We start from the raw sequence: 27,812 nt of genomic DNA, 5'->3' as shown, positions 1-27,812 counted from the left end.
GCTCTTGTTGGGTTTAGGTCTACGCCCGGGATGGACTGCGCTAAACCTGCCCTGTTACTGCCCTTGACAAGCTCGTCCCTTTGCTGTCATGTTACGTCTGATATCTACATTTAGGTCCATTTCACTTAACCTCGAAAGGTGTCTTCTTCTCCATTCATCGTTGGCAGGGTATATCATGCGTGGTTTACTGAGTTCTAATTTATCTCCTATTGTGTAGATTCGAAGTAGCATCACAAGCAGGTCCTAATGTAAGTTGCCAATGGGGTAGCAAAGGAAATGTACCCCGAGTAACCATGAAAGGTGTGCCTCCCTTCTCGTACACTGTTAGCTGAAGAGACGTACTTACCTTGCGTGAAGTGGTGTACCATCTCATCCTAAACCAAGCTGCACAAGTTGGAGTGTCTGAGCGCCTTGGCCATGTGGTTGTTGACTGAATCTGAAGAACCTGCTGGCTCTTCAATTTTTAAATGAATGGATGTGTCCCCTATAAAATGGTAGTAAGCGAAGAGAATTATGTAGACTGTTTAAATGAAGCTAAATTTCATTGATCCAGATTAAGTAGAGATTATCTAAGTTAATGGAAAGTCTAACCTAAAGTGTGTTCGGATATCTTTGGTTTTCGCTTTTATGTCCACTGAAATCACCAGAATTGGGCAAATTATATATTGCTTAGTGCAAATCCTTAAGGGAGATGATTCAAGGCTAATAAAATTTTGGCTTTAAATGACATATAATGACATGTTTCTAAGGTTTCGAAACACATGAGACGCAGCACTTAGAGCGTGTTCTTCTATTGTGTACATGTCATTACGCATGAGGCAGAGGGGTCAGGAGGACACAGCAACCAGCATCTGTTAAGCCTGTTGGATAATCCAGGACCACGGGACCCCCTGGGGTTCTGAACGAGTGGAACCTCTTTAGAACAATTAACCTTCATTCAACTTTCTGGCCTCACAAAGACCAGGGAGATAGTGGCTTCTGTTGGGTATTGGTAAACATGTAAAGTTCAGTTAATCATTGATTGGCTGACCGAGTGTCAGATGTAATCATTAAGAAGTCACCAAGCCAGCAGGCTCTGGGGCAGAAGGCAGTTTGGACCAGACAGAGAGCGACTCTAACAAAAGTGCTTCATGGTTAAGAATCCGCCTGCCCGTGCAGGAAACAAATGTCAGATCCCTGATCCTGAAAGACCCCATGGGCTTCAGAGCACCTCAGCCCAGGCACCACAACTCCTGAGCCCGTGCTCTGGGACCCTCGAGCTGCAGTACTGAGCCCAGCCACCCTAGAGGCCTCCCACTGCAACTAGAGGAAGCCTCTGCAGCAATGAAGACTAGCACAGCCAACATTAATTAACTCAGTAATTAATTACAAAAAGGAAGGTCTGAACTATTTTTTTTTTACAAAGTGCTTTGTAATCACAGGTAAACTCCCAGTCCAGCTCTGTGAAACACAGGGAGTGTGGAGAAAACTGCCTGAGAGCCTTACTTTGCAGAAATGACCCACAGAATAATCAGCATCAAGACAGAAATGCTTGGGCCCACTTTGGGCACTGGGGATGGATTGCGAGTTATGGAGGTAGCAGTTCCCTCCCTCCATAGAGTTTCTTTGATTGCTTGTCTCTTCCTGTGGTAGAGAAGAACTAAGCTCAGAAAGCCAGGATTCTTCCACGAGCTTGAAATCAGGGACGAACTGGATGAGAGGACAAATGTGCAAAGAGATGCGAGCTATGGATCTCGGGGGAGGCAGCTTTCAGCAATCTCCTTCCACTGAGTTCTAAACATTGGAAACTCGATGTTTTGTCTTCTTTTCACTATTCTAAACTATTAATCAAACCAGCTTTCTCCCCATCAGTTTCAAATTTGCAGTCCCTGAGCTGAGACATCCAAGTCTGGGTTTCTGCCTGGTGAAGTCAGCTTTCCCTTCTTCTATGGAAGTTGTGTTTTCAATGACTTAATTGTGGGAGGAACTTATCAAGATCTCGAGTCTCTTCTTATTGGCTTGTAATGAGCTGAGTGAGGAAGTGACTCTCAAACACCCCTGCAATTTTACTTAGCTGTGATACTGAACTTGAACCCTAAGAAGATTCTTTAGCCTTAGCCCTTTATCCCAAATATAGCTGGAAAAAATAACATAATTCAGAAGTGATGTATGATGTCTCAAAAACTGTATGCTATTCCAAAAGACTTAATAATAACAGCTCTAATAGAAAAGAGAATAATGAAAATAATCACCATCGCCAACAGTACCATATTTCTAGTGGCCTTTTCCATAGGAAATTAAATTGCATTTGACACCAAGTTTGTAATTCTAGTTGAACAAACCAAAGCCTAATAACAACCATTGTTGAGATGGTTGGTCTTTCAGTTTTCTTCTTAACTTTCTGTCATAGCTCAGGCTGCCATAGCAAAACACCAGAAGCAGGGAGTGCCAAAAGGAGATACTTACTGTTCATACTTCCGGAGGCTGGCAAGTCTGAGACCAAAGTGCCCGATGATTCCCTTCTGGTGAGGGCCCTCTTCCTGGCAGACAGCCCCCTTTCTCTCATGGCAGAAAGACAGACAGTTTCTTCCTTTCCTTATAAGGACACTAATCTCATCATAAAGGTGGACACTCATGACCTCATCGAAACCAAATTCCCTCCCAAGGGCCCCAGCCCCTGACAGCATCACACTGGGAGCAGGGCTTCAGTGTATGCCTGTGGGAAGGACCCCCCGCCCTCCCAGTGTATGCATTCAGCTCGTAATACCTTCTGACTCTCAGCATGCTCAGGCTCAGTCATGTCTGACCCTGTGACCCGATGGACCACACCCCGCCAAGCTCGCTGTCCTTGAGATTGTCCAGGCAAGAAGACTGGAGTATGCTGCTGTTTCTCTCTCCAGGAAATCTTCCTGACCCAGGGATGTCTCCCTCCATCGCAGGCAGATGCTTTACCACTGAGCCGCCAGGGAAGCCCTTTCTGACTCTACTCCTCCTCATCTGGAGGGATGTTAAATTTAAAGAAGGTTCCAACACATGATCTGAAAGTCACTGGATGTTATTAACCAAAGCTCCATGTGTCTGGTCCACACTAAAAGACTGAGACAAAGAGCTAAGTCACTGGAAAAGACCCTGGTGCTGGGAAAGATTGATGGCAGGAGGAGAAGGGGGCAACAGAGGATGAGATGGCTAGATGGCATCGATGGACTTGAGTTTGAGTGGACTCCGGGAGTTGGTGATGGACAGGAAGGCCTGGCGTGCTATGGTTCATGGGGTCGCAAAGAGTCAGACATGACTGAGCGACTGAACTGAACTGAAAACAGTCACAGAGGACCTGAGTGGCCACCAAATCCTTGTGATAATTCCTCGAATGTTTGAAGACAGTGAGGTCCCTTCCTTAAATGTCCTTTGCCCAGGTGAAATAACCCTGCATGGGAATTAAAGACACAGACATAGATAAAATAGATTAACTAATGAGAACCTACTGAGTAGGACAGGGAACTCTACTCAACGCTCTGCGGTGACCTAAGTGGGAAGGAAATCCGAATACGAGGGGATATGTGCGCGCATATAGCTGATTCGGGCTGCTCAGGTGGCACAGTGCTTAAGGACCCACCTGTCAATGCCAAAGATGTGGGTTTGATCCCTGGGTCCGGAAAATCCCCTGGAAGAGGAAATGGCAACCCACTGCAGTATTCTTGCCTGGAGAATCCCATGGACAGAGGAGCCTGGTGGGCTATAGTCTATGGAATCCAAGAGTCGGACACAACTTAGCAACTAAACAGCAAAACATAGCTAATTCACTTTGCAGTACAGCAGAAACTAACACACCATTGTAAAGCAACTTTACTGCAATAAAAACTAATTTATCAAAAGAAGGAACGCTGCTCAGCTCATTCTTCTCTGGTCCCCTGACCCAGTTAGAAACAGCCTCACTTCGTTACTTTGCTCTGAGTACTTGGGCATACCAACAACTCCAGTGTCACGATCAAGTGCTCTGGGGACCACAGTGTGGTCTCCAAACTGTAGCCACTTAAAAGGACTTTAAATGATGGAGGCGCTTTATAGCATCAAATGCAAATGCTCTCTAAAGGAAAACCATGTTAGCTACTTTCAGCGCTTACACAGGTCTCTTTGGAAATTCTTCAGAATCACTTTCCCCATACCCTAGTAGAGAGTTGAATTGCATTGGGTGAACCCATCCTGACTCGTTTCCTGGGGTCATGTTTTATTTAAGCCAAATTTGGTCTTGTGGCAGTGGTCCAGGACAATCCTTTAAAGTCTTCAGGGGCTTACCCTCCACTCTCTGAATATGTTAGAACTTTGTTTCTTCACCTATAAGATGAAATAACAAGAGGGGCCACCCTCCTGGGTGTTTTACTTTCTGGACTCTTGCAAGGATGAAATGAGGTATGTTTGGAAGATCAATGATGATGCGGTGAAAGAAACAGAACCAGTTTTCTGGTAAATACCAGCCTTCCCACCAGCACAGGATTGGTGTTTTATGCATCTCCTAAGAATCACGGACAAGTGCTGATGACTCCTCCCTGACACACGTCAAGTGACGATGGGGATGTGGAAAGTGACAGAGGACCCTGTCTCTGTGGCGAGTGGGCGGAGTCCGGTTTGCACAGACTCTGGAGCATGGGTCACGCTCCATTTCAAGGCTGAGTTTGCATCTTCAGCCTACTGTTGTTATTACCTTAAACAATTTATTTTCTTCACGATGTCCCTTGAGAGGCCAAGTTTCCCCTCCTATTTTCTGACAGATGTGAGAGGGGCTAAATGAAGCAATCAGATAAAAGAAAGCATCAAGACAGTATGATGTTATAAAATAAATCCAACGTTGTGAAAATAGGATTTTTTACTGTGTCTTCTGCTTAACATCTTCTAGGAAACAAGATGCTGTGATATTAGTTTTGAAAAGAAAATCCCAACTGCATCACTTCCTTGTGCCCTAGGTTTCCTAGAGTCATAATATAAATGCGCCCTTTTGAAAGAAAAATGCTCTAGGACATCAGTCACATTTGTAAATGTGTGTAGTTATTAAAATACCAGGACTAATTCTATTAACCTTAGAATACAGTACTTTAGGATGAAAGCAGGTATCAGGAAAATGCTTGTAATTTGATTAAATTTTCCACCAGAAGAGAAATGCCATAACTGCTTGGCATTAAAATGCTTAGCTGTTTATTTCTTGAGCATTTCGTTGCATATCTGAATAAAAATCCATAAATGCATTCTTTCCGATTATCTGTAGCCACGGAGGGTTGGAATAACATGTTGTTTGAAGCAATGCCACATCCATTGCCCAGATTAACGAACAAATGACCAAAAGAAGGCTTTTCCTTAAGAACCTTGACATCGCAAAGCTGCCAGGGCCCTGGGTCAGGCCGACAGTGTAGTAACAGAGACGCCCTTTCGTCCTTCCTGCTAGGGGAGCCCAGGGCACTGAGGATGGCTTCATTCAATAACGTTGCTTCCATTTGGTTCTTATTTTGGAAGAACTGACTTCCTAAAATGTTTGCATCTTTGATGGCATTTTTAAGGAAAAAAAAAAGAAGAAGCTCTCATAGATAAGCATGGTTATTATTATTATTATTTCCGCTGCGCCTAATAAGGAGAGAGACAGTTCTTCTAATTCTGGGCCATCTGGTTTGTGTTAGGGCTTCTCGTTCCTGCTTCTTTGGGCTGCTGTTCTTCAAAGCAAACCCAGCAGTGACACAGTTTGCAGAATCTTTAGTGAAGAAAGAGATGGTCCTTTTGCAGAAGCGAAGAGTGAAAGGGCTAAAGTAAGATCATATGGACAGCTGAGTGTTCTTCCTGGGCAGGACAATTATAGGTTGTTTTCAACTTTTCTATATTTTCTCTTTCACCCCAAATTTTTGTGAACCCAAATTGTTTTGATCAACAGAGGAACAAGTGATGTGCTTTGAAAGGGTCCTATATTCTTACATAGATTCTAGGTAATGGTGAGTATGCCTTCTCTAGGCTCAGTGAACACAGGTTCCATGTGACAACAATCTGCATCAGTCACCTAGTATCATGATAATGCTGAGTAAGAACCATGAAATCTTGGTGCCCACAGTAGTGGACTGTGGGTTGGCTGCCAGTCTCTGTTCCAGGGGTACCTCATCTTCCATGTTCTTTTCCTGATGAGATACAAAAGAGGCACCCCAAACATGCAAGACCTTCCAAACCTGGGCTGGATCTGGCTCTCAGTTACTCCCACCCACACGGCATTAGCTGCAGCAGATCACGTTTGTTGTTGTTCAGTCACTCAGCCGTGCCCGACTCTTTGCAACCCCATGCAATGCAGCACGCCAGGCCTCCCTGTCCTTCACCATCTCCCAGAGCTTGCTCAAACTCATGACCATTGAATCAACAGAGCCATCCAACCATCTCATCCTCTGTCATCCCCTTCTCCTCCTGCCTTTAATCTTTCCCAGTGTCAGGCTCTTTTCTAATGAGTCAGCCTTTCACATCAGGTGGCCAAAGGATTGGAGCTTCAACTTCAGCATCAGTCCTTCCAATAAATATTCAGGATTAATTCCCTTTAGGATTGACTGGTGTGGTCTCCTTGCAGTCTAAGGGACTCAAGAGTCTTCAACACCATAGTTCAAAAAGCATCAATTCTTCAGGGCTCAGCCTTCTTCATGGTCCAACTCTCACATCCATACATGACTTAGTGGAAAAATCATAGCTTTGACTAGACGGACCTTTGTAGGCAAGGTAATGTCTCAGCTGCTTAATATGCTATCTAGGTTTGTCATAGCTTTTCTTCCAAGCAGATCACATGGCTGAGCCCAAAGATAAGGGAGGACAGCAAAATCACCTGTGAGAGGGCACAGATCCAAGAAGCAGATGGGATCCATTTTTGTTAAATAAATAAAAATGTTAGTTTTGGTACAGAAATGAAATCAACCTTGAGCAGAGTCATCTCTTTGCAGACTCTTGCCCAAGTACCTTGTGTTGTTGTGTTTGTGAACGATAAATGCTCACCCTATTGAGTGGCTCTTTGTGTCCTCAGATCCTGGCCAACGTGATCATCTTCATCTGCGGGAACCTGGCGGGGGCGTACCATAAGCACCTCATGGAGCTTGCTCTGCAGCAGACGTATCAGGACACGTGCAACTGCATCAAGTCCCGGATCAAGCTGGAATTTGAAAAACGTCAGCAGGTAAAATACACCTTCGGTCTTACTTCCACGTTATTTGAGATGGTATTGGAATGATGTTGTCACTGCTAATGTCGAGGGTGCAGTTCATCCACTGACGGGCATCAGCAGGAAGCCAGAGTAGCCATCTGGTCGTCCTGCCCACCCAGCTTTGGGCTGTATGCCCAGTGGATTGAATTGTAAACTGAAGAGCAGAGATGGCATCTTCAGACTCAAACCCAGTCCCCACCCCCAGGATCACCCACGTGCTGACAGCTGCATCAACCACCATCAACACGAGGCTGGGGAAATTCAAATAATAATGATACTGGTGATTACTATAGTGACTCTTGGTTAAGACGCTCATTGTTGGTTACAGCACATTTCTCTGTGATAGTGTTTGTGGCCAGGGTTTGTCCCAGCTGAAATCTGCCTGTGCCATTAACAATACTTCGTTTAGTGCCTGTTTTCCGCCTGGGATGCTGAAATGGGATGAGGTGATGAAATGAGATGAGATGTGTGAACTTGTCCTTGAGAGAGATGATTGGAGTTGGGAGGGAGGGTCTGGTAGGGAAATAGTTGTAGTGTCAGGGGCTGTCATTGCTGTGGGTGATACATGGACACATACATCAGGAGAATACATAGGCTCTGATGACATGCTGTGAAAATAAGAAATGGAGATAAACCAGGGGTGGAAGGAGCAAAGCCACGTGGTCTCATCCAAGATGGTGGCCAGCAGATGAAGCAGACATGCTTTGGAGGGGAAACCAAGGTGGGGTCCTGTACTTGACACGTTTAACGTCAGGTCTCAGCAGAAGATCCATGTGAATAGTTTTCTTTTTGCCCTTGAGTTTTCAAATTTATCAGCAGGAACCCAGTTTCCATCTCTAAAGATGATGGTTGTTAGCATGACTCTCTAGCATGAAACCCACAGTCCCTTCTCTGAGTGCATTCATCAGTATTTGATACATAATTGTGTCACTATCATTCATTAAATTGTATTTAGTCCATTTTATATCATTGTATTAAAATGTATTTATGGTGGTGAGAGCAAAAAAAATCCCTTTAATACTTATACTAGACTTTTATTTGTGTATGAACTGATGAATAGTAATTGTACTCCTTTTTGAAAACAGGGAGTTCTGTTTGTTCATCTAATAAATATTAATTGAGCACCTAGATTGTGGAGGGCATGATTCTAGGCATTGGCGTGTGGCTGTAAACATTGCTTTCTCACCGATATTAGCAAATCTAATGGGTTGTTTTAAAAACATTTTGTTTTGCAACATGCCTAGCAGAAGTATTCAGTAATTACTGTTTAATTCTTTGGTCTCTATGTATATCAAACTCTGGATTGCATCAAGAGAAATAGACAGTTGTTAACATGGGACAGTTAATCAGTAAAACTTCATATACTGTGCATTTATTCATGTTCAGTAATGGTTCAAATCTAGGTTCTAGAAAATTCTGTAGTTTCAACACACAGCACTTAGTCTTCACAATTGTTCCCTCTACAGCGTTCAAATGTTGTAAGGTAGACCGCTTCCTTTTTCTGGAGAAGGCAATGGCACCCCACTCCAGTACTCTTGCCTGGAAAATCCCATGGATGGAGGAGCCTGGTAGGCTGCAGTCCATGGGGTTGCTAAGAGTCGGGCACGACTGAGCAACTTCACTTTTGCTTTTCACTTTCATGCATTGGAGAAGGAAATGGCAACCCACTCCAGTATTCTTGCCTGGAGAATCCCAGAGACAGGGGAGCCTAGTGGGCTGCCGTCTATGGGGCTGCACAGAGTCGGACACGACTGAAGTGACTTAGCAGCAGCAGCAGCTGCTTCCTTTTTCAAACAGTGGTGACTGGATACGTTTGGTCCCGCCAGTCATATTTAACTTTCTTTTCCATCACCTTCACCAAGGTTAGGAAGAACTGAAATTCCAAGTCAGCGGATTATATAACCTAATATTTATAGTACCAGCTTTGACAGAACACTAAGTCAGGCTGTTGACCTTTTCTACACTGCCTCTTTCCATGAAGAGACCTTGAGCAGCCAAGACCAGATGTCATCCCTTGTCGCCATGATCTCTGGGTCCATGTGGTCAGAAAGGCTATGCTCTGACCTTACGTGGCTCCAGAACTAGACCAGTGAGGCACACCTCGTTTTACAGACTTTGTGGAACCATCATGGGAGATACTATTAGAACATCTATTTACAAGTTCTAGGAAAAAGAGTCAAGGATCTTTTTAAAAATATGTAAGGAGAAAAGGGACACTGAAGAAAAAGAAGAACTTATATTTTGTTGTTGTTGTTCAGGCGCTCAGTCGTGTCTGACTCTTTGCTACCCCATGGATTGTGACGCTCCAGGCCTCCCTGTCCCTCACTATCTCCTGGAGCTTGCCCAAGTTCATGTCCACCGAGTCTATGATGATATCTGACCAACCATCTTATCCTCTGCCCCCCTCTTCTCCTTTTGCCCTCAGTCGTTCTCAGCATCAGGGTGTTTTCCAACGAGTTGGCTGTTTGCATCAGCCAAAGTATTGGAGGGTTCGCTTCAGCATCAGTCCTTCCAGTGATGTTTAATAAAATATAATTTGACACAATGTACGGATTTTGCTACCAAAGTTGGGAGTGAGCTGTCAGGGTCTAGGGCCCAGAATGCAGTACTTCTGTTAAGATTTTGAAAACTATGTTTCTAGGATAGAATAAAGGCCCATAGTTGTTGGTTTTTTTCCTCCAGTTCAGTTCAGTTCAGTTCAGTTCAGTCACTCAGTCGTGTCCGAGTCTTTGTGACCCCATGAACTGTAGCATGCCAGGCCTCCCTGTCCATCACCAACTCCCGGAGTTCATTCAAACTCACATCCATCGAGTTGGTGATGCCATCCGACCTCTGTTGTCCCCTTCTCCTCCTTCCCCCATCAGTCTTTTCCAGTGAGTCAAATCTTCACATGAGGTGGCCAAAGTATTGAAGTTTCAGCTTCAGCATCAGTCCTTCCAATGAACACCTAGGACTGATCCCCTTTAGGATGGACGGGCTGGATCTCCTTGCAGTCCAAGGGACTCTCAAGAGTCTTCTCCAACACCACAGTTCAAAAGCATCAATTCTTTGGCACTCAGCCTTCTTCACAGTCCAACTCTCACATCCATACATGACCACTGGGAAAACCATAGCCTTGACTAGATGGACCTTTGTTGGCAAAGTAATGTCTCTGCTTTTTAATATGCTGTCTAGGTTGGGCATAACTTGCCTTCCAAGGAGTAAGTGTCTTTTAATTTCAGGGCTGCAGTCACCATCTGCAGTGATTTTGGAGCCCCAAAAAATAAAGTCTGACACTGTTTCACTGTTTCCCCATCTGTTTGCCATGAAGTGATGGGACCGGATGCCATGATCTTCATTTTCTGAATGTTGAGCTTTAAGCCAACTTTTTCACTCTCCTCTTTCACTTTCATCAAGAGGCTTTTTAGTTCCTCTTCACTTTCTGCCATAAGGGTGGTGTCGTCTGCATATCTGAGGTGATTGATATTTCTACCAGCAATCTTGATTCCAGCTTGTGCTTCTTCCATCCCAGCGTTTCTCATGATGTACTCTGCATAGAAGTTAAATAAGCAGGGTGACAATATACAGCCTTGACATACCCCTTTTCCTATTTGTTTTCTTCCAGATCAGCATGTAATTAAATGGGAATGAAAATTTTCCATAATTAATAAAATCAGTAAGGTATGAATGTACAGATTTAAGGAAACAAAAATTAGCCAGTGACAAGCTAGGTGCCCCTCATACAGAAGAGTGGCCTCAGAGACCATGACGCTGGTGTTGCCACAGACCAAAGTAAGCTCTGAGGACTCCGTGTGTCATTTCTTATCCATCCATTGCCACAAAACATAAAAAAAATTTTTTTGACCTGTGGTTGATTTACAGTGTTGTGTCAGGAGTATAACAAAGTGATTCAGATGTGTGTGTATATCTTTGTCTGTATCTATAGATAGATACCTGTATATGGAGTATGTATATTGTATATTTGCTTCATTTGCAGTCACTGAGGCAAACAACAGTGTCCTTGAGAGTGCTTCATTCAGGAGTAGGGGGGTTAGATGATTTGTTTCAGCCCCCATCTGGATAAAATCTTTGCATCCATTTTAAGGTTGTATCTCCAGTTACCACAGAATGAGCTGACACTCCTGGAGGCTGAGGGCCGCCATTTTGAATAGTTACCGGGTGCCTTTTGCAGCTTCACTCCCTGCCATGCTCAGACCTTGGGGAGGAGGGCAGATGTCCTGTGAGCCCAGGAAGCTGGTCCTTGTGCAGCCCCGCTAGGGGTTATCAACACAGTTGAGATTACTGGGAAGGGTCTAGGGATTCTACAGTCTTTTCAAAATCACTCAACTCTGTACTTTCTTTTCTTCAAATTTTGTGCTTTTTTTTTTTCCTAGATGCAAATGAGGTAAATTTCTAGTGATTAAAACCATTTTTGAACAACGTGGCTATTTGTACTCTAACATCTGAGGAGAAGAAGGAATGAAAAATGTGAGCAGAGGTTTTCTCAGTGTTCGTGTTCTTGCCCTAAAAATGCCCTCGTGGGTAAACACTATTTTTTTTTTTCTTAGTAAGTGAGAAACTTGATGCACTCAATTAGTGTGTGCATTAAAGCCGCCTTTGGGGCCTGAAAGTGGTGTGTTTTGACTTCTGTCTTAAGTTTCACATCCTGCAGTAAAAGCCATTTCTTGTGCACCGTGTCAGTGCAATAGAGGCTCTTTATCAAGCCTGAGTCAACAGAGGTGTTTCTCCCTGGAGTGTGTAATAGACGCTCCGGAATTGACGAGAGCTGGAGTCAGGGCAAAACAGAAAGCCTCTCTCTTAACTGCTGGGGCAGTGGAAATAACTGTGGCCTCTGTAGGACTGAAAACTAGGTTTGCTTTTCTTATATAGAGAAAATAAACACGCTTCGATTTATATGTTGTCTTTGTTTTCAAATAATGTAATTGTGAGAATCTTGATGTGGACTGCCTTCTTCTGGAAACACCCTGTGGGTTGAATATGATACAATATGCCTTTCAGTGGAGAATGCTAGTCAAGTGAGGTGGGGACACCGTGTTATTCCTGAATCTGTTCCCCACTGTGGGGCCTTAGTGAACCAGTAGGCTCCCTGCGTCTCCTTGGGGGCAAAATTGTGCAGATTTCAATGGAACAAGTAAGTGGTCCTTTTGTGTTCATGGTTGAGTAGATAATAAACGTATCCATCTTTATCCTGATACGATAGCCGGTAATGTTAGGGCATTACCAGATGTATTGCGCAAATCATTTAAAATGCTAGGTAGAGTGTGTTGGAGCTGTTTCCGGTTTGGGATGCTAAAACGTGGTTCCTTTTCACGAGGGAATGGATAACAGAAGGAACGAGCCAGGCTGCCTACTTAGTTCTTTCACATTTGCTGTGCTACCAGGTTCCTATTGCTGTTGTGACAAATGACCACAAGCCCAGTGGCTTAAACAGAACAAATTCAGCATTGTATAGTTCTGGAGATCCGAGGTCCAAAATCAGTCTCGTGAGTTCTGTCACGGTGCTGGCAGCGCTGGATTCCTGGAGGCTCTGAGGGCAGAATCCAGTTGCCTTTTCAAGCTGCTAGAGCCTTCCTGAATCCTCAGGTCCCAGCTACTTCCTCCATCCTCAAATCCAGCAGCACAGACTCCAGCCTCTCTCTCCTCTCTCTCTGTCTGTCTTTCTCTTCACCCCCTTCTCAGATCTCTGACTGTGCTCTTGCATCTTCTTCCTACCCTTTCATTATCCCTCCTGCCTCCCCGCCATGAGGGTAATCCAGGAAAATCTCCCCACCTCAAGGTCCTTAATTATATCTTTGAAGTTCTGGGTTTTCCATATAAGGTAACACAGTCACAGGTTCTGGGGATTATTAATTGAACAGGGTGCTTTTTACAGGTTCATTATTCAGCCAACCATCCTGTCTTCTTAATATACTTATGAACTCCATGACCTAAGTCTCTTTTCCCACTTAAGTCAAAGTAACTGAAGAGCTGACTCATTGGAAAAGACCCTGATGCTGGGAGGGATTGGGGGCAGGAGGAGAAGAGGATGACAGAGGATGAGATGGCTGGATGGCATCACGTGAGTCTCGTGGCTCGATGGACGTGAGTCTGAGTGAACTCCGGGAGATGGTGATGGACATGGAGGCCTGGCGTGCTGCGATTCATGGGGTGGCAAAGAGTCGGACATGACTGAGCAGCTGCACTGAACTGAACTGTCAAGTTACTTGTCCAAGACCACTCAGCTCTTAAGTGTGGATATTTCTACCTCTCATGTTGGTTCTGCCTAAGCTTTTTGGAGGTATCTTTGAGAATAGAGATTTTTTCTTACCCATAAAGGACTTTTTAAGTTAACTATGTTGTTTTCCATTGCTAGTTACATAAGAAAGCATAAGACACTATCACACACTTCTCTGACGTCATTAGATTATGCATTGCCATGGTAAGCCACATATTGTCCATGAGACTGTTAGAAATTTGCATGCAAGATCATTCCCACAAGAAGCCACAGTGTTAAATCTGTCTGTGGCTGGATTTCCATTCTGCGGTGGACCCTGGAGCCAGACCGCCTGAGTTGAATCTGGGTTATGTTATCTCTTTGTATGACCTTGGTCAAATTCTCTCACTTCTCCATGTCTTGGTTCCTCTGATGGAAGTTGTTCTACTTAATTTCTTACCAAACTTCAGAGTCTTTCTAGCATTCAAAATGGTGTCCTGTTAAGAAAGTGATCATGAGCTGGTCTTGCATTGAATTCTCATGACACCATGCCCTCAGTTCAGTTCAGTTCAGTCGCTCAGTCGTGTCCGACTCTTTGAGACCCCATGGGCTGCAGCACGCCAGGCCTCCCTGTCCATCACTAACTCCTGGAACTTGCTCAAACTCATGTCCGTTGAGTTGGTGATGCCATCCAACCATCTCATCCTCTGTTGTCCCCTTCTCCTCCCGCCATCAATCTTTCCTAGCATCAGGGTCTTTTCAAATGAGTCAGTTCTTCACATCAGGTGGCCAAAGTACTGGAGTTTCAGCTTCAGCATCAGTCCTTCCCATGAATATTCAGGACTGCTTTCCTTTAGGATGGACTGGTTTGATTTCCTTGCAGTCCAAAGGACTCTCAAGAGTCTTCTCCAACACCACAGTTCAAAAGCATCAATTCTTCTGTGCTCAGCTTTCTTTGTAGTCTAACTCTCACACCCATACATGACCACTGGAAAAACCATAGCTTTGACTAGATGGACCTTTGTTGGCAAAGTATGTCTAATGACATAATGCCCTAACATTAAACAAATCAGCTGCCACCCTGGTGAAACCATTGACTGCACTGAGGCTGGAGGGTGAGATAGGTGCTGGCTATGCCATCCCCTGAGTGCTCTCCATAATAAGTTCCCTTCCTCCTTGAAGTAAACAGATCAAACAGAGAAAAGTTCTGCTGTATCTGCTAGAACATGTGATGGAGAGTCCTTCCAAACGCTTTTTTATCAGCCCCCTGTCACTCTGTTGGGGAGCTTACTTTTCACCAGCAGAATGGATGGTGTGAGGCAATCACACAGCTGCCTACGCTGCAGGACTTGTCATCTACCCCCGTTGTCTGCATCTGAGTTGGCACATGGAGTCCAGGGTGGAGCATCTCACAGTATATGCCTCTTGATAAAAACCGAATTGAGTGAGCTCAAGAAGAGTTCAAGCTAGTGAGACTTTCTCACTGCAGTTCCTGAAGCGTGAAAGCAGCAAGTTTTAGTAGAAATGTTACCCGTGACCTTTAGGTAGGATTGTGCGACCAGCAGCGACAGCAGAGAATGTTGTTGTTCCATTGCTCAGTCCTGTCCGACTCTTTGCGACCCCATGGACTGCAGCACGCCAGGCTTCCTTGTCCTTCACCATCTCTTGGAGCTTGCTCAAACTCATGTCTGTTGAGTCAGTGATGCCATCCAGCCATCTCATCCTCTGTCGTCCCCTTCTCCTGCCTTCGATCTCTCCCAGCATCAGGGTCTTTTCCAATGAGCAGAGGATGAGAAACGTAAAACACCATACAGTATGTACAGTTTGGTTCCGATAGGCTGACCCCCACTGTGTCCTCAAAGATCCTGAATGAGACTTTCCTCCCAACCCCACCCCCATGCACTTTTAATCCATTTTATTTAATAATCGATTGTATAGTTTTTCCTTTGGTATCTCCTCCTTGAAGAAGTTGTATAATTCCTGGTCCCCGCTTCGTTCTGTTTTATTAAGTGATGAGTTACCTGCTTTTCTCAGGTATCGTTCCCTTGATGGAGAGGACACAGTCCAGCTGCCACCACTTTTTCTCAGCACTCCTTAGTGAAAGATCGGATGATGGAGAAGATAGCACCTGTTTTACTTGAAAGTTGTAACAGTGAAGGATTGAGATTTCGTAAGAGAGTTCTCTTCGCAGTGTTTACCATTTGAATGCATCGGAATGGAGTTCAAGAATTGCTTAAACAGTTTGCACTGCATTGTATCTTACTGATTGCTTCAGTTCTCATGAAGCTCAGATATTATGTCTCATTGAGAAATACCAGGGTAATATATTTCTGGATGTTGCAGTGTATATTATGCCATAAGGCTTATGGGTACTTTTGATAAGAAATAAAAATGAATTCCAGAAAAAAATATATAAGTAACTCTCAAACCATCAAGCCCGAAATATTTTCTGATGAGTCCTTTAGTTAGAATGGATGGGATTAGAACATATTTTCAAAGACTGCAATGAGGGCCATGCTGTGAGTGTATACTCTGGCTCCTTTAAGGAGAAATCAACAATTCTACATCAATGATCAAGGGCAAAGAGGAGGAAGACAGCTGGAATCACTGTCAAATCTTGATGCCTAATGAAGACAGCCACTGCAGGAGGCTAGTAATAGGGGCTCAAAATAGCATTAGTGTTCATTCTGTAAAAAGTTAGACATCCTGTTCTAAATGGAAAAAAGTAAAATACAGTTACAGTAATTAATCAAGATGACTTTTAATTAATTAAATATATGCAAATGTCTTTTTGTATAATGACAGTAGAAAAGCTGGGCTTCTCTGGCAGCTCAGACAGTAAAAAATTTGCCTGCAATGTGGGAGACCTGGGTTTAGTTCCTGGGTTGGGAAGATCCCCTGGAGGAGGGCATGGCAACCCACTCCAGTATTTGTGCCTGGAGAATCCCATGGATAGAGGAGCCTGGAGGGCTACAGTCCATGAGGTCTCAATGAGTTGGACACAACTGAACGATTTAGCACAGTAGAAAAGGCTATATGGTAAAATAAAACCTCCAGAAATTTCCTCCCTGTAAGCCACTTGAGCAAAACCCCCATCCAGTGTCCATGGTCGGGAAGCCATTTGCCTGTCTTGTTGGAGAAACACCTGGGGAACATTTATATTCCTCCAGATCGTCACAGGTTCACCTTTGTTGATAATACTGTTGTTGTTTGGTTGGTCAGTCGTGTCCAACTCTTGCAACCCCGTGGACTATAGCCCTCTAGGCCTCTCTGTTCCTGGGATTCTCCAGGCAAGAATACTGGAGTGGGTTGCCATTTCTTTCTCCAGGGTGGATCTTCCTGACCCAGGGATCGAACCTGTGTCTCATATCTCCTGCACTGACTGGTGGATTCTTTACCACTGAGTCAGCAGGGAAGCCAGTTGGTAATACTAGAGAAACATACACACACACACAAAAAGGAGAAGCACCTGGTTGTGATATTTTTGCCTTCTGAAAGTTTTCAGTTTCCCTTGGAGATTGTCTGTTTTTTATACCCCGTGATGCAGTGTTTTGATGCCGACAAGACTGTATATAGTAGGCAAAAAATAATCTAGTGGAAATATTCACGTAAGATCAACATCACTTGATATGAGTAACATGAACCCAATAAAAAAGAGTTCCAGAATCAGTCCTTTGGTGGCAGTCTCCGTTCTTCTGGTATGTGTCACACGCCAGAGAAAACTCAAAGTCAAAGTCAAATGCCAAGTATCCTGTGATTGCAATCGGATCTTACTTCCTGCAGGCGTAATCACAGGTAGTCCAGGATACCTGATGGTGGGGAAGAAGGCTGTTTGGACTCACTGGCACGGGAAGTGATTGATTTTCCGTGTTTAATAGTTTATCACCCTGAGCACAGTCACAGATAAAACTACCTCGCATGGCCCTAGGGCTGTGTGTGCCGAACCACGGCACCCACCAATGTTTCTAACAAATTGAAAAGCATGAGTTAGGAGCTTTAGAATGTTGTTCGTGTGTGTATGTTTTCAAACGGTGTTACTCTCTGGAGTTCTCCCTTTTTAAGTTGCTGAAAACTTCTATTTCACAGTTTTGTCTTTTTGGTTACCTGCCATGTGCCAGGGGATTAGCCCAGGGAACAGAGTAGTGTTTTAGCAGTAGCCTAACGGCCCCCTGTGTCTTTGGGCTTATATTCGAATTGCAGGAGAGGGACCATAACTGTCTGAAGGCAGAATTCTCATGAGAAGATACAGAAAGATGATGCGACAGAGCTAAGTGGCATAAGCCGAGGGGCATGTTGGAGGGGCCAACCAGCAGTTTCTCTGGGGACGTTTCTCAGCTGAGTTGTAACATGAATCCCGGGAGGATGCATCCCTGCAATTACACGATGAGCTATGCTCTCAGCGGGAGTAGGCCTGCAAAGGTCCAGACTCAGGAACCAGATTGGCCTGTCTGGGGGACACAGAAGTTAGTGGGATTGTTGGGTAAGAGAGGAGAGGGGAGGGGAAGACAGGAGCTAGATGCTGGACCACATACTGGGCCTCGCAAGGTGAGTGAAGGACTTCGGGCTTTATTAGATGTGGAGTGGAAAGTTACAAAAGCGTTTTGAGTAAGGCTGTGAAACAAACTGGCCAACATTATGTTTATCTTTTTTTTTTTATTGAAGTGTAGTTGATTTACAATGCTGTGTTAGTTTGTGCTGTGCAGAGGAGTGATTCAGTCATATAGACATGCTTTTTATTTTTCCCATTATGATTTATCAAAGGATAGTGAACATTGCTCCCTCTGCTATACAGTAGGACAATATATATATATACTAGTTTGCATCTGCTAATCCCAAATTCCCAGTCCTTCCCCTCCCCTACCGCCTCCCCTTGGGCAGCTGCAATCTGTTCCCCATGTCTGTGAGTCTGTTTCTGTTTGGTAAAGAAGTTCATCAGTATCACTTTCTGGATCCCTGATATAAGTGATATCATACGATATTTGTCTGTGTCTGACTGACTTCACTTAGTGTGACAATCTCTAGGTCCATCTGTGTTGCTGCGAATGGCTTTATTTCACTCTTTTTCTGGCGGATCAGGATTCCACTGTATATATTCCACATCTTTGTCCATTCAGCTATCAGTGGACGTTTAGATTGTTTCCATGTCTTAGCCATCATGACCAGTGATGCTGTGTACCTAGGGGTGCATGTATCTGTTTGAATTGTACTTTTATGGCTAATATTCTTAAAGGATCTCTCTGGCAACTGATGGAGAATGGATTGAGGAGGAAGTGCAGCCAGGATGACCTCCTGAAATCTATAGCGATAGTCCGGGCCGGAGCCAGGAAGAGCTTGGGTCAGAGTGCACACATTCAGGACTTATTATGAAATGAAACCAGTATAGATCGCTGTTGGATTAGATGTTAGGTGAGAAGAAAATAAAAATAATTCCTAAGTGAAAATTCCAGCCATTGGATCATGGTTGGTGTGCCACTTCTTAGATTTCGGGGTCTTTGGGAATGATGTTGGTTGGGGGTTGGGAATAGAGTAGAAATCAAGAGATGAGTTTTGAACAGTTAAGTCTGAGATCCCTAGTCTATGTCCTAAGGAGACGCCACGTTGGCAGTTGTAAATAAAATCCAGGGCCAGAAATGTAGATGCGGAAGTCATCAGTGTATGAAGCGAAGCGAAGTGAAGTTGCTCAGTCGTGTCCGACTCTTTGCGACCCCGTGGACTGCAGCCTACCAGGCTCCTCCATCCGTGGGATTCTCCAGGCAAGAACACTGGAGTGGCTTGCTATTTCCTTCTCCAGGAGGTCTTCCCAACCCAGGGATCGAACTCCGGTCTCCTGCATTGCAAGCAGACGCTTTAACCTCTGAGCCACCTTTAAAGGACAAAATGAGAGTCCCTAGGGAGAGATTAGGGTTAGAAAAGACAAAAATGAGCCAGGACCAATCCCCAAAGCACACCAATTTTTGAGAAGAAATAAGAGGAAAACAGGGAGCCATTCACTGAAAAAGACCAACCATTATATGAGAGGAAAGCCAGAGAGTATGGTTCAGTAGAAGCCAAAGAAGGGAGTTTGGGGGCCAGCATTCAACTTGGTCCAGTGGTGAGTCACAGAGGGCAGAGTGTGGGGAAGGGTTCACTAGTCCTGGCAGCCTGCCTGTCACCTAGGCAGAGGGGTTAGATTGAACGGGAGGTGAGGAAGGGCAGCTGTGAGTATTGATGGCTCCTTTGACACATGTAGCACGAAAGAGGAGCCAAAAGTGCTCCTGTTTTACCATTTAGCTTTTCTACTGCAATGCAGGAGACCCCAGTTTGATTCTTGGGTCAGGAAGATCTGCTGGAGAAGGGATAGGCTACCCACTCCAGTATTCTTGGGCTTCCCTTGTGGCTCAGCTGGTAAAGAATCCGCCTGCAATGCAGGAGACCTGGGTTTGATCCCTGGGTTGTGAAGAACCCCTGGAGGAAGGAAAGGCTACCCACTCCAGTGTTCCAGCCTGGAGAATTCCATGGATGGTATAGTTCACGGGGTTGTAGAGTCGGATGCGACTTTCACTCTCTTTCACTGCCGTGATATAAGGAGGCATTTGCATATATTTAATTAATTACAAATCCGTAATTAATTATTGTAACTGGTCAAGACTTTTAAAAATCAATTAGTTAATTTCCGGGTGTGCTGGGTCTTTGTGGCTGTGTGCGGGCGTTCTCTAGTTACAGTGAGTGGGGGCTACTCTTCGCTGCGGTGTGTGGGCTTTTCACTGCGGTGGTACCTCTGGCTGCAGGGCATGGGCCCTAGGGCACATGGGCTTCAGTAGTTGGGGTGTGCAGGCTTCGTTACTCTCTGGCATGTGGAATCTTCCTGGACCAGCGGTCGAACTCGTGTCCCCTGCGTTGACAAGGGATTCTCAATGGCTGGACCACTCGGGAAGCCCCCAGCTCAGACTTTCTCTGCCAAGATGGGAAGCAGTTACGAATCTTACTGCGCGGTCTCTGGCAGCACGTGTTAAGCCTCTGATAGGTTGTGTTGCATAGCATAGTTTCCCCAGTGTGTCTTTCTTTTATTCTGGATCTTCAGTTCTCAGGAAGGGATGGGCAGAGGAATTGATTGATTTTTCTAGAAAGAAGCTCAGTTGCTGGAATACATTACTAATCACTGTGGTACTGCCCTGTGTAAGCTGGTTCTTGTTCTGATGATGGCTACTAGAAAGTTTTGAACTCAAATAGAAACAACGAGGGCTTCCCGAGTTTTGCACTGGTGGTAAAGTACCCACCTGCCAATGAAGGAGATGTAAGAGATATGGATTCCATCCCCTGGGAAGAGCTGGGAAGACCCCCTAGAGGAAGCCATGGCAACCCACTCCAGTATTTTTGCCTGGAGAATCCCACGGACAGAGGAGCCTGGCGGGCTACAGTCCATAAGGTCACACGGAGTCAAACACCTCTGAAGCGACTTAGCATGCACACAGCGCATGCCAGATGACTTCATTTTCTAGAGAAGTGGTGTAGAATAAAAGCAGGAATATTTTATCGTTGACTGCAGAGTGAGCTCAGACCAATCAGATGAAATCTAAGGCCCCAGACCATGCAGGCATCTCAGCCTTGAAGGAAATGACCATTCTTTGGACACATTTTAGCTAATCGTGTGACGTCTTTGTCACTCCGGGACAAGAGCCAATGGTTGGAGGAAGAAAGGTGCATTAAAGCAAAATGCGAAGTCTAGTCACATGACGCAGGGTGCCACCCGTGAAGGTGTCCTTGCCTGGGCTCCTCTCAATGGCCCTCCCTGTCTGTGGGTCAGGAGGAATCAGAATGTGGCCACCATCGCGGCAGCTGCCTTTACCGCCAGGTGAAATGATGGGGATGAGTTTCCCAAAAGCGTCACTCTTCTAGCAGGCCTGCCTGGGGCCCACTCCTGAAACCTGACTGTGACTTCTTTGGTGGCAAGGGCTGTGTATTATTTCATTATTTTTCCTTATGAACCCGGCACAGTTCCCTGCATGCACTAGGCCAGTTCTCAGATCAATCAGTCGTGTCCGACTCTTTTTCAACCCTGTGGACTGTAGCCCACCAGGCTCCTCTGTCCATGGGATCCTCCAGGCAAGAATACTGGAGTGGGTTGCCACGCCCTCCTCCAGGGGATTGCCCCAGACCAGGGACTGAGCCTGCGTCTCCTGCAATGGCCGGCGGGTTCTTTACCACTAAGTCACGTGAAAGGGCACGAGACACATCGGTGTATCCTGTGCTCTCTCTCTCCCTCCCCACTTCCTGGCATCTCTAAGTTCAGCCTCTATCATGCAAGTATTAATTATGTAGCTACATGGAAGTAGTTGGTTTAACTTGGTCATTACCAGTGGTCCCCAAACAGGATCCTCAACAGTTTATAGCAACCCCTGGACTCCTGAGTGATCACACACCATCTTGATTCACCATTCACACATCCTTCCGTCTCTTCTGAACTCTCTGCAGGTTAAGTGTTCTTATGAGTCAGCTCTGAACAAACCCCGATGCTGTCAGATACGTCTTTCTGTTATGAGGCTCACTTACATGGTTATTCAGGGAAGTAATATTTGGCTGCATTAAATCTTCAGAAAGAATAAACAGCAAAACTCTGCCATTTCCTGTCCTTCTAGGCCCATATGCCTCTCCCCAAAAGTTTCTAGTACAATTTTGGCTGAGATGTCTCTATGAATGTGTATTGTTTTAATCTCATTGTCACAGAAGGGATCAACATCTTTCCAGTAGGGAGCGTACACACAGATTGTGTATGTGTGTCTGTGTGTGTGTTATGAATGATGCAGTTTTATGTCAGAGATAAAATACAAGTGTGAAATCACCCAGCCGTTAGGTTGATCCCGATCTGCTGAAGAACATGCATTTAAACCAGCCTGTATTGAAATGCTTTGGCTCATGAATACAATTGTGATAACAATTTGCAGGATAATGAATCTTTAAAACAGCATTAGATTTTGACAGTGATGAATACAGCACTTAACATAATTACTGTTTCAAACCTCTCCTGGTGAATTGTATTATCAAGTTTGAAAAAAAAAAGTGTTTAGGGGGAATATTTAGGAGTAGGTGTTGTGAAGGGTGGGTCAGCACAAATGTCAACAACAGATTCTACTCTTTAAAAGGGGCAGAGAGGAGCTCAAAATCTGGGCTCTGAAGAAGTAACTTTCAGATGAGTGAGCTTTTTCAAAAGCTGTGAGCAGGATTTTGAACGCTTCCTGAAAAACAGAGGGGGATCCTTTCATTAAAGAGCAATGGACTTCTTCAGCTGATATACGTGAACATCAAATGGGACAACTTCTATACCAGAGAGAGCTGAGAGATCTCTCAGAGGTGCTGGTGAATAATGAAAACTACTTTTAAGCTTGCTTTTAAATGAAGTTTGCTTTTTATATGTGTTCATGAAAGAAGTTCCTATCATTTCCCGTGGTCTTCTATGTCTAAAGAAGCGGCTAATACAACCCTCCAGCTGAGAAGAGATTTAGAAAAGTTACTTTTCTGATGCTTCAGAGAAAGTTCTGTCCTTTCTCACTGTTTAGTGTTTCTTCATCGGATATCCCGTGAATAGAGAGATGAGAAATTTTTTAAATTAATAATTTTTTTTAATTGGAGGCTAATTACTTTACAATATTGTGGTGTTTTTTGCCATACACTGACATGAATCAGCCATGGGTCCCCCATCCTGAACCCCTGTCCCACCTCCCCCTGCATCCCATCCCTCAGTGTCTTCCCAGTGCACCGGCCCTGAGTGCCCTGGAGAGATGAGAAATTTGAAAAATGCCATCAGATATGTCCTCAGAGTCATTTATTTCCCTCCAAGGAGGAGAAAACAAACACCGTCTCTGTTGCTGCCTGTCAGCTGGTCCCACTCGGGATCTCTGACTTGTTTTTCTCTCTCCCTGGTTTTTGGTGGACACTCTTTCTGTTCTACCCACCAAGCACACATGCTGGTTTGTTGGAGGCGCGGAGGCCTCTTTTCTCCGTATTTGTGTTGCTCAGCTTTCAGCTCTTCACACGTCCTCAGTCGCTCTCTCTGACCGATGGCTCGCAATGCTTTCATTCTGCCTGCCTCTTTTCCTCGGGTTGTAGACTCCTTTGCATTCATACCACAGACTCAGAATGAAACCCGACCCCATTTTTCCCAGACCACACTTTGTCATCCTCTCTGTTTCCGTCAGTGCCTCTCCGCATCTCACCCTCAGCCCACGTTTAGATCGCCCCTCTCTGCCTTCTCCTCTGCTTCTCCCGTAAAGCCAGCTGTGTTTCTGCTGTTGTTTATATTTGCTGTTCCCAGCACCACCTCCTGAGTTCGTGTTGCTGCTGCGCCCTGCCCTCATCAGATTCATGCCATGTTAATCCTTGAAAGGCACGGTTAGTATCAGGGCAAAGCTGCGCCCGTAAACACGATGACCTGATTAATAACACAGTGCCCTTGAGCAGCTGTTCTTCGAGCTGTTTGTAAGAGGCGGTATCACCCAACTGTGAGCGTGGCTGTGGGTCCTCATTGTTGGTTTCGAATCCTTTGACACCCCTTGATACCCACCTGACTTGGGGAAAGCTGTGTAACCTTTCTGGTCTTTGGTTTCCTCATCTGTACAATGGGGTGGGGGGGGGTGGTGTTAGTCTAGTCAGGTTGCTCTAACAAGACACCGTGAGTGGAGTGGCTGGTAAACAGCAGAAGAAATTTGTTGCTTGTAGTCCTGGATGTGGAAAGTCCACGTTTTGGGAGCCAGCGTGATCGAATTCTGGTGCAGACCCAACTCGGGTTGCAGACAGCTGACTTCTCGTTTCTTCATGTGAATGAAGGGAGTTCTCTGGAGTCTCTTCGCTCATCCCAGCTGTGAGAACTCTGCCATCATGACCTAATCACCCCTTAGCGCAGGCCATTTCCTCATGTGGAGGTGAGGATTTCAGTATATGAATACCAGGGGGATGGATTTCAGTATATGAATACCAGGGGACAAATTTCAATATATGAATACTAGGGGGACAGATTTCAATATATGAATATTAGGGGGACAGATTTCAATATATGAATACCAGGGGAACACAAACAATCAGACACAATAATGGAATCATGACTTTACCTACCTCTGTAGAATTTTGGTCATATTATACATTTTTATTATCACTGGGCAAGGGCATGTTCTCAGTAAATGTGTGTGTGTGCGTGTGTGTATGTACGTACACTCCCATCCCCCATTTATACAAATACATATATATTTACTATCAGATTGGTACAAAAGTAGTTGTAATTTGGGACTGTGAATTTTAAATCATTACAACTAGGCTCAAACACATCTCTATTCATCAAAATAGGCACCATTGCAGTCTACATGTTTTTGCCAATGAGAAATAAATTTGCTTATTCTTGTAGCATAAAAATCCATGCTTAGGGATTTGAGGAACTCTTGGAAAGCATTTTCTGCATCCTGCTGGCTGTGGAAGTGTTTTCCCTGCAAAAAGTTGTTGAGATGCTTGAAGAAGGGGTGGTTGGTTGGCGAGAGGGCTGGTGAATAGGTCCGTAGCCCAATTTGTCCAATGTTTGCAGCATTAGTTGTGTGACGTGTGGTCAGGAGTTATTGTGGAGAAGAACTGAGCCCTTTCTGTTGACCAATGCTGTCTGCAGGCATCGCAATTTCCCTTGCATCTCCTCCGTCTGGTGAGCATACTTCTCCGATGTAATTGTTTTGCCGGGATTCAGGAAGCTATCATGGATCAGATGGACAGCAGACCGTCAAACAGGGACCATGAACTTTTTCTGGTGCCAGTTTGACTGGTGAAGTACTTTGAAGCTTCTTCTCAGTCCAGCCACTGAGCGGGTTATTGCCGATTGTCCTATCAAATCCCTCTTTCGTCTCACAGTCCAATCAAGAAACAGTTCGTCGTTGTTCCACTCAATAAGAGAAGGTGACACTTTGAAATATCAGTGTTTTTATTTTCAGTCAGCTCATGAGGCACCCACTCGTTGAGCTTTTTCACCATTCCAATATGCTTCAAATACCATCTTTATACTGAAAAAAATAAGGAAATGATAACATACTTGAGTTATGGGCCTAATTCTTTGTTTATTCATTTACAGGCATCTAGATATTCATGTTGGACTTGTTTCTGTGCTAACATGTCGGTATTAAGGAGAAGGAGAGAAATTCTAAAAGCTTATGGAAAGAAAAGAAGACTAGGATAATTGCTGTGGGACAAGTCAGATTTGCCTGTCTTATAATAAACACCAGATGTTAAAAAACAGTAGAGCAGAATCTTAAAAATACCTCAGAAAAGTATTTTGCAGTTCAGTTTGTACACCAAGTCAAACTGCCATTCATAAATGTACACTGATTTTCAGGCACACATAACTCAGAAAGTGCATCCCCCCATTTAGGTATGACTACATGGAGATTTGAATATTTCCACAGAGAAACAAAGAAAAATAAATTCAAACAAAAGAAAGGATAAGAGAAACTTCATGAGCCAAGAAACTGGTGAAACTTGAGAACTCTAAGTAGTAAGACTAAATAATTACAGTTGCCTAGTATAAAAATAGCACTATTAATTAAAACAGCAAGAAGAACGAAATTCTAACATTTTAAAATTCAGATGATTTCAGCTGAGGAGTTATGGGGTTGAGGTTGTCTTATCTAGAAAAACTGATTCCTTTTAGAAAGTAACATTTAAAAATGAGAAATGGCATACCCCATTGCTTTTAGTCATTCTGAATATTTTTAATTTCCAACAGAATTAAAGGGAGAATTAGATTTTTTTATTCATTAAAGCAGATCATGTATTAAATCTGAAAAACTCTTTAAGTGGTAATTCGAAATTCATTGCAAACGAAAAGATCATTGCTTATATAAGGATCAGCCACCCTGAAATATGCAGTTTTGTATGCTCAGTCTTTAATATCTTTCTTCCATCCACAAGCCATAAAATCTCAGTTTAAAAAAGGACCAGGTAAATAGCACTTATTACATTTAAGCTGTGAAAGTCAGAATCCCCTGAAGCATGTTATTCATTTCAGCATTACTGGTACCTGCGTTTATATCTTTCATCTAAGGGAAGTGAGTTCTTGGTAAATATCATAAATACCACATTCCATAGAATTGCCTCATACTGTCGTGCTACAGCCATACATACGTCGGGCAGGGAATTGTTGCCTTTATAGCAAGAGCTTGTATAGATGGGCAGTTTCACTCAACTTCCTGAACACAGTAGGCTTCATTTGGGAATCATGTGCTCTCTTGCCAGCGTTTTCCTTGACCTCCAGGCATCCCGGGGACATTCCCCACCCTCTCCCCACTGATGCATTCAGCCTGGAGTTTTCGTCCTGGAAAAAGTTGCCATAGGAAAGCCAGGTGCCCTCAGGCAAGGGTGAGGGCCTCCGTTTGAGCCAGAATCCCTCATTGAGCAAACCCTTCTGTCCCTCTCGGGAGTGTATGAGTACACCTTTCGGCTCCTCCACTGGAGCTCTGCCTGGTAATAGGATCGACTCTAGAGTGGTTTTTGTTTGATTTGATTGGTTGGTCCTTAATCTCCCTGTGCCTGGATTTCCTGACCTGTATAATATGAGTTAGAGAAGGGAATGGCAACCCACTCCACTATTCTTGCCTGGAGAATCCCATGGGCAGAGGGGCCTGGCGAGCTACAGTCCATGGGGTTGCAAAGAGCCGGACATGACTGAGCAACTAAGCACACAATATGAGCAGTGGTCATACCTGCCCCACGGGGCTGTTCTAGGGCTGAGATGTGTCCATCAGGGACCCGCAGCATCGCTGACTGACAACGAGCACACAGCGCACCTGGGCCTGCAGACACCAGGTGGAGATGTGCAGACTGTCAGCCTCTCAGGCTTCTCATCCCTAGGTTTCATCTATTGTGTGAACGCTGGGAAGTACGCCTGAATGTTATGGGGAAAATACTCTCTTTGTTCAAACTTCCGGGTTCTAAAAATGGGGCTGGGAATCCTCCATACCCCACATTGCAGAATTTGAAAAAAAGTGAAAGTGTTAGTCATTCAGTCGTGTCCAAATGTTTGCAGCCCCGTGGATTGTCCTTGGAATTATCCAGGCAAGAATACTGGAGTGCGTAGCCATTCCCTTCTCCAGGGGATCAAACCCAGGTCTCCCGTATTGCAGGCAGATTCTTTACCGTCTCAGCCACCGGGGAAGCCACATGCCATGTTGCAGCCTTCAGTGAGGATTTAATAAATACGAGATGAAAGAGTTTCCACAGTGGTCCCTTGGAAGGACCAGAGGATTGATTCCAGGACCTCCCATGGATACCAAAATCCACTGATGCCCAGGTCCCACAGTTGACCCTCTGTGTCCATGGTTCCGTATGTGTGGGTTCAAGCAACCAGATTGTGTAGTGCTTTAGTATTTAATGAAAAAAGATATCTTCACAAGTGGACCTGCCCTGTTCAAATTCAGGTTGTTTTCTTCCTCTTTC

General features: G+C 44.6%; 1 protein-coding gene across 1 annotated transcript in view; it reads left to right on the top strand.

Annotated features, from left to right (window-relative positions):
* The window catches only part of ADCY2 (adenylate cyclase 2), a 455,956-nt gene that overhangs the window by 227,765 nt on the left and 200,379 nt on the right, over positions 1 to 27,812 (top strand). The window contains exon 4 of the mRNA XM_027980173.2: positions 7,007 to 7,156. Within this exon, the coding sequence (XP_027835974.1) occupies positions 7,007 to 7,156 (150 nt within the window). The remainder of the gene's footprint in view (positions 1 to 7,006; positions 7,157 to 27,812) is intronic.

Source organism: Ovis aries, chromosome 16 (genome assembly GCF_016772045.2).
Source record: "Ovis aries strain OAR_USU_Benz2616 breed Rambouillet chromosome 16, ARS-UI_Ramb_v3.0, whole genome shotgun sequence".
Taxonomy (NCBI): Eukaryota; Metazoa; Chordata; class Mammalia; order Artiodactyla; family Bovidae; genus Ovis; species Ovis aries.
This window is presented reverse-complemented; position numbering and strand designations above follow the sequence as displayed.